Consider the following 7,704-nt stretch of genomic DNA (forward strand, 5'->3'; position numbering starts at 1 on the left):
TCCCAAGTCCCCTGATAAACAGGAAACTTTGAAAGTTAGTGATCACACTTCTTTGAGTCCTAGCTGACTTTCTTCAGGGTTACTTTAGGGATGAATATATATCAATTATAATCATATAAATTGACAGCTAGACATTTTTTAAATTACTCAAGGTATCTTCTTCTTCCTCCAGCCTTTTGATTATTTCTCTGACATTCAACAGAAACATCACCGAAGTGGGATAAAAACGAAAAGTATGAGTTCTATGTAAATCAGCTCTGCCAAACACACAGAGATGACAGCAATCCAAAACTCAAGACTAAAACTGGGCTGGGGATTATCTGTGAATTTTGTTTATCTGTGGTTTCCCCATCCCATTGCCATGAATAGAGAGGTGCTGACAGAAACAGCACCAAAGTCCACTCAAGACTCAAGGCAAAGGGAACTGAAAAGGGAAGGCCTATTTGTTTCTGGTTCTGGTAGGTGTGTTTGCTGACTTGCTTCACCTCAATCCCACAGAGCCTGGTGTGGCCAGGTGCTAGTCTAACTCAGGTGACATCACTCTGGTGATGGCAAAGTAGACTATAGTACTCCCATTTCCAGGGGCTTGGGCACTGAATGTACAGAGTCAAAACTTACATTTTCTAATGTTCCCAGGTCTGGTTTGTGCCATGTTTCAATTTTAATGAAGAAATCATCTTTCATATATTCATTCTGCAGAAAACACAAGAGTGAAATGAGAGTGATCTTTTACCAAGTTCTTCGGGGCACATTTCTGCGAGAGTCTTCCCAGCACAGGCTCCATGCTTTGGCTCTACAAGCAGACTGATTCCCCAAGAGGCAAAGCTATCTATTTTTACAGACTTGTCACGAAAACCAAATGCCGCATGTTGTTAAATAATTTAAACAATCACGCTTGTCATGCAGTGTTGAAGGTTAATATTAAGAAGCCACGAGGTTTGCTGGGCAAATCCGGCATTCACAAAGAGTAGCAGAAGCAAAATAAAGTCAAGAGGGAGATTCTGGAGACCCGGCTGGAAGGAGGCTAGTAACACTAGGAACACATAGGGTTGTGTAGATGGGGGATAGGAGCACAGGGGTAGAGAGCTATTCGGAGGTAGGGGACAGTTTTCATAAACAAAAAAGCAAGGAAGAGTTGAAAAAAAAATAACTGTAAAAACAAGGTTTACAGAGGAAGACAGAGTATGCGACACAGAAACTGTTTTACTCACCGTTACAACTGAGGCATGATGGAGAGCAGACAATAAATGAAAGGGGAAAAATTTCAGAATATTAATCTGAGTCAAAACAATCTGTCCCAATATTTAATGCCACAAAGATTAAACTACCTGAAAACATAGAACATTCAGTAGTTTACATCCGTAAAACACAGTTAAAAACACAAGTGACATGATATTTAATTTGGATTATGGCGTACAAACAAAATATGAAGAATAATCTACCTTTTAAATAATTTGAAATAATCTTCAAAGGAATAATGTCACAAAAGCAAAACATAATTTATAGGGCATCCTTAGCAAATGAGAAGAAATTATTTCAGAGCTGGAAATAGTCTTCCTCCATTATGTGACAAAATCAACAGAAATACGCCTCTTTATGAGCGTGGTCAACATTCCCTTCAGGTTTCGGTCTTTCATCTGTGTACCCCCTGGAGCCAGCTTGGTCAGCAAGGACCTCAATGTGGCGTCTGGGAATGGACCTGTGCCCTTCACAAAGGTTTGGGAAGAAGAACCTCGGGCAGCCTCTCCTTTGCCACCCACCACTCAGGCAGTGACTATCTGAGGACTGTCGAAGGCCCTGTTAAGTTACACTCAAAGGCAAGGGCACCACACGTCCCTCTGTCATTAATGGGATCCAAACCGAAACCCACTGCTATCGAGTAGAATTCCAACTTACAGCAACCCTGAAGGACAGAGTAGAACTGCCCTATAGGGTTTCTAAGGTTATAATCTTTATGGAGGCAGGCTGCCACGCCTGTCTCCTGCAGAATGGTGGTTGTGAACAGCTGACCTCTCGGTTGGCAGCTGTGCGCTTAGCCATGGTGCCACCAGAGCTCCATTAGTAGTAGGTGGAGGGGTGAAACGGCTGCTGAGAGCCAAGCTTACTTGTTCTACAGTAGGGGTATGCATTCCAGGCCTTTTCGTGAAACACCAGGGAGCCCTCAGGAGCAATCATCCTCACAAATGCTGGAACTTTACTGTGAGGAGGAAAACATTGGACACGGTTTCAACAGCAACATCAACTGATAACTGGCATATCCTGGACTACTTCAGAGACCTGTGATCAAAGGTAACCGAGTTCCAGGGCTGTATCAACAGTTTTACTGTCAATCCCAAGTAATCAAGTACAAAACTTAATGTTAACAACAAGGCCGTGATTCAGAATACATTTAACTGTACAGAGGATTTTCTAAAACAACAGTGAATCTTTCTTAGGTTTACCTAGCTTCTGATCTACTCTCCTGATCTGAAATCTAAGAGGCTGAAAACTAAGGCTACTCCAGCTTTGCATTAATACAACACAGAAGTTCTCTTATGTGCCTACACTACACTGCATCTTAAAACAAAACAGAAGCACTGGAATAAGAAGTCATTTCTGAATAAAATTCTTCTAGTACACTTTACAGAATAACTCTAAAGAAAAACAACAAACAGAAGGGATGTATGATGAATGACACTCACTGCCTCAGGTATGGTCAGAAGTGGGGAAAGGGCTAAATATGAGATAATTACATGACCACCCACTGCTGCCAAGTTGATTCTGACGCATAGTGACCTGCACTAGGTTTGCAAGGAAGTAAATTTTTATGGAAGTAGATTGCCCAGCTGTCAGTGAACTGGCTCATGGTTTTGAACCTCCAACCTACTAGTTAGCAGCCAAATGCCTTAGGCACTGTGCCACCAGAGCTTCTTAATACATGATCAACTTGTACAGATTCTTAAGATAACCACGCAAGCTCCCAACAACAAACAGGCAAAGAACATCAGTAGACACGTTACAAATATAAAATACAATTGGTTAATGTTCTGGTTACCTAGCATTGCTCTGACAAGAATATACTACAAATGGGATGGCCTTAACAAGCAGCAGTTTATTGTCTTCAAGTTTGGAGGCTTTAAGTCCAAGTTCAAAGTGCCAGGCTCTAGGGGCTGGGTGAAAGCCCCTCAGCCTTGAGGTCCAGCTTTGCCTCCAGCTCCCAGCCCAGTGAAGCTTGAGGCTTTTCTTCACTGAGACAGTTGCTGACTGCTGAGGCTGAGAAGCTCAAGGTTGACAAGTAAAAAGGCACAGTCCCGATATTACCAAATCACACAGCAGGCCATTAATTCAAGTCCATTGTTAAGTCCCAAGGTTGGCAGAACATGACAGGCTGCTGAACAATGACACGGCTACATGCAGGGTTCAAGGTGCCATAAGCTAGAGACTATCCCCAAGGCTTCTCCTTACATACAAGAAGAAGACCACATCCCAAAGGCAGCTACTCAGCTGCTTGTGGCTGATCCCACCATGGAGTTGACTGCCAGGCTCATGATGGAGATTAACTACCACCAGCTAGCTGCCCAGCCACTCAACCAGGCCCAGCCAAGCTGACATACAAATTTAACTACCACAGTTTATAAACAAATGGAAAAGTCACTTTTTATCAGAAACGCAAATAAAATGGCCACTGTTGCTGATTCAAGCCTACTGCACCATAAAGGTACAGGCTCATTCATGGTCCTCTGTGAATGTCCTGTGCTGAATGGAATGTACGTTAGTGACTATAGCAGGCCCTGGGTGGTGCTAAGGATTTAACATGCTTGGCTGTCGACTAAAAGCTTGGAGGTTCTAGTCCACAGAGAAGTACCTTGAAAGAAATGCTGGCAATCTACTTCCAAAATTTTAGTCACTGAAAAATATCCTGTGGAGAACAGTTCCACCCTGACTTACATGTCATCACTGTGAGTCAGAGCTGACTCAATGGCAACTAGTTAGGGTTATTGCGAGGTGTGAATCAGGTAATGTCTATAAGAGGTTTAGCATACACACAGTACAATGAGAAGTCAATAAATGGTAGTTATTGCTTTTTAATTATAGCTGACATGGAGTTGGGTACTTTTACATGTCTTTTTAAAATCAAATCCCCCAACTGCACTGGGAGGCATTATGTCATCATTTCATATAACAGGCATTTCAGTGTATGTCAAGGCTATGTCTCTCCAACTTCAAGCCCTATGTATGTTTTATAGCCACTTCTCTGAGGACTATCAAGCACAACTGAATTTCCCAAAATAAGAGAAAAAACAAACTAAACAAATTTTGGACCCAGAGAGGACTTCTGACCCCAAATAAGACCAAAAAGTTGGCCAGAACTATTTCTATGCTAAAATCAAGAAAAGCGTGCTTCAGTGTTGTGTCCTTTCACCATACATATTCAACCTATATGCTGAGCACATAATCCAAGAAGGTAGACTACCTGAAGAACACAGCATCAGGGCTGGAGGAAGACTCAATAACAACCTACGATGTGCAGAAGACACCATGATGCTTGCTGAAAGCGAAGAGGACTTCAAGATCAAAGACAACAACCTTCAGTATGGATTACACCTCATAATAAAGAAAACAAAAATCCTCAAACTGGACCAAAAAGCAACATCATGATAAATAGAAGATTTAAGTTGTCAGGAATTTCATTTTACTTGAATCCACAATCAACTCCCATGGAAGAAGCAGTGAAGAAATTAAATGACATATTGCATTGGGCAAATCTGCTGCAAAAGAACTCTTTAAAGTGTTAAAGGACAAAGATGTCACTTTGAAAATTAAGGTGCACCTGCCCCAAGCCATGGTATTTTCCATCACTTCATATGCATGTGAAAGCTGGACATCAAATAAGGGAGACCAAAGAACTGATGCATTTGAATCACGGTGTTGGTGAAGAATACTGACTATACCATGCCAGAAGAATGAGCAAATCTGTCTTACAAGAAGTCCATCCAGAATGCTTGGACTGTGAGATGGTGAGGACAGTGAGGACCGGTGAGACTTTGTCTCCTGTACTTCGGTCATGTCACCAGGAGGGACCAATCCCTGGAGAAGTCTATTGTGCGTGGTAAAGCAGAGGCTCAGTGAAAGAACACCCTCAGTGAGATGGACGGACACTGGCTGCAACAATGTGCTCAAGCACAGCAACAACTGTGAGGCTGGCCCAGGACAGGGTAGTTTTTTGTTTTGTTGTACAGAGGGTTGCTATGAGTCGGAACTGACTCAACAGAGCCTAACAACAACAACATATCTATGTTGAATTCTGGAGGCTAATCAAGGCAAAAATATTCTCCCATTATTAAAAAACTAAAACCAAATATGGGTGAAGTCAAATCAGAGTATATGTAATTCATGTGGGTAATTTTTAAGACAAGATACAGACTCTCTCTCAGAGTATGATAAACACACCTGTCAATGGTTCAGTTGGTCAACTTAGAAAAGGCAAAAGAAAAATAACCATGGACTAGCTTAGAAATATATGTTTAACCATTTCAAGGCCATCCAAAGTTGGGGCTTCTGAGTCAGGCTTGTTGCTGTCAGGTGCCGTCAAGGCGGCTCCACCTAATGGCGACCCTATGTACGAGAGAATGAAATAGTGCCTGGTCCTTAGTGGGCTTAGCCTCATCATAATGCCCAAGAGCAAGAGTTCTTTGAGAACACATATTCAACCCTCACCCAAATTCTGAACTCATGTTAAGAACATTTAACTTCAGGGTACAATTCAACCACAGTGTTTTATTCAATTGTGTTGGAAGGAGATAATCTTTAGCTCTCACCTTATCATAAAAATATCTACGAACTTGTTTGTTGCAAGATAAGTGACTGTCACAGTGGTATAGGAAAACAATGGCTTATGTGGTTTAAAAGATGCACTATAAATAACGAATGTACACTGAAGTTCTCTTGATCTAAGTTCTCCTGATCTAGGAGCACTGTTTAAAATATCCTGTTACTGAGATAAATAATACCTTGGCAAATCATTTCAAACTGTACTTCCCCTTGGTATTTCAACTAGATGTATCTAGTTGATAACAAACTCAGAAGTTCCATTTTTCCACCCTTTTCCATTCTACTGTGCACAAACTATAAGCATCAAAATGTAGTAAAAACTAAGGAAGAAGTTGAAAACCAGATTAATTTGTCATAAAGAAAGAAAAGGTGATTAACATTTCATTGTAAAATCAATTGAAATATACCTTAAACATATCAGGCACCTCATGCATTTATTCACTCATTTATGGAGTGTCTATTACTGGCAGGGGCTATGTAAACACCTGTGAGCAAACAGACTCAATTCCTTCCCAGAGATTACCATTGGAGAAAGGAGAGAGAAAACAGCCAAGTCAACAACAAAAAGGCAGAGAACTACCACTCCTAGAGTATGGTAAAGGAAGAGTGTGGTGGTTATGTTTGTGTGTCAACTTGGCTGGACCTGGTTAAGTGGCTGGGCAGCTGGTGGTAGTTATTCCCCATGATGAGACTGGCAATCAACTCCATGGTGGGATCTACCACAAGCAGCTGAGTAGCTGCTTTGGGTATGTGATCTGCTTCCTGTATACAAGCAGCAGCTTTGGGAATGGTCTCTAGCCTATGGCATGCTTGGACCCTGCATGTAGCCGTGTCATTGTTCAGTACCCTGCCATGTTCTGCCAACCCTGGAACTTACAGTGGACTTAAATTAATGGCCTGCCATGTGATTTGGTAACATCGGGACTGTGACTTTTTACTTGTCAACCTTGAGCTTCTCAGCCTCAGCAGCTAGCAGCTATCTGAGTGAAGAAACGCCTCTAGCTCCAGTGGGCTGGGAGCAGGAGGCAGAACTGGACCCCAAGGTTGCAGGGCTTTCACCCAGCCCCTAGAGCCCGGCACTCTGAACCTGGACCTAAAGCCTCCAAACTGTAAGATAACAAACTTCTGTTTGTTAAGCCCATCCCATTTGTGTTATATTCCTGTCAGAGCAGCACTAGTAACCAGCACAGAATTTGGTACCAGGAGTGGGGTACTGCTCTGACAAATACCTTAAATGTGAAAACAGGAGTGGAGTGCATCCTTGACCCAAGACCCTGGCAGAGAGACCCCAGCATACGGCATGAGAGACTGGCAGAGAGATACCAGCAGAGAGACCAACATGAAAGACGGCAAGAGCAGAGCCCAGAAACCGGCATCAAACAGCAACAGGCTTACCAGCCCACAGAGGAGAAAGCTGGGTGCCACTGGGTAGGCAGCTTCCTGGCAGAGTAGGTTGTCTTTGGCCATTCAATGGTGAAGAGACCGACATGAGATGGAGTAGCAGGTTGGCCGGCCCATAGAGCAAGAACGCTAAGTGTCCTTTGCGTAGAAAGATTTCTGGTGGATCTGGTTCCCCTCAGACATTAATCGGCAGACACAGAGACCAAGGAAACGGAAGCAGACTTGCCTCAGCCTGAAAGCGTAGGACCATGGCCTTTGGGGGTGGAACCACCACAGTCCCCTAGGTTTCAAAGAGCCACACCTTCACCAACTTGGTTCTGGAGTGTGGGGCTGCTCGTTCATGTGAGCCAGTGGGATGAAGCCACAGCCGCTGCCCAAGAGTGAGGGGGTGGGGCTGCCATGCCCAAGAGGGACAGGAAAGGGGCCCGCCAGGCCAAGGGGGTGAATGAAGTTGCCACTCAGGAACTAAGAGACTAGAGTCATCCAGTGAAA

General features: G+C 43.2%; 1 protein-coding gene across 1 annotated transcript in view; it reads right to left on the reverse strand.

The window, feature by feature from the left end:
- Nucleotides 1-7,704, reverse strand: part of PITPNB (phosphatidylinositol transfer protein beta) — a 122,854-nt gene that overhangs the window by 58,998 nt on the left and 56,152 nt on the right. Inside the window, exons 2-4 of the mRNA XM_007947945.2 lie at nucleotides 2,106-2,197; nucleotides 1,212-1,219; nucleotides 619-693 (exon numbers count right to left, since the gene is read on the reverse strand). Coding sequence (XP_007946136.2) covers nucleotides 619-693; nucleotides 1,212-1,219; nucleotides 2,106-2,197 — 175 coding nt within the window. The remainder of the gene's footprint in view (nucleotides 1-618; nucleotides 694-1,211; nucleotides 1,220-2,105; nucleotides 2,198-7,704) is intronic.

Source organism: Orycteropus afer, unplaced genomic scaffold (assembly GCF_000298275.1).
Source record: "Orycteropus afer afer isolate SDZICR_OR568_19922 unplaced genomic scaffold, OryAfe1.0 scaffold00197, whole genome shotgun sequence".
Lineage (NCBI taxonomy): Eukaryota > Metazoa > Chordata > Mammalia > Tubulidentata > Orycteropodidae > Orycteropus > Orycteropus afer.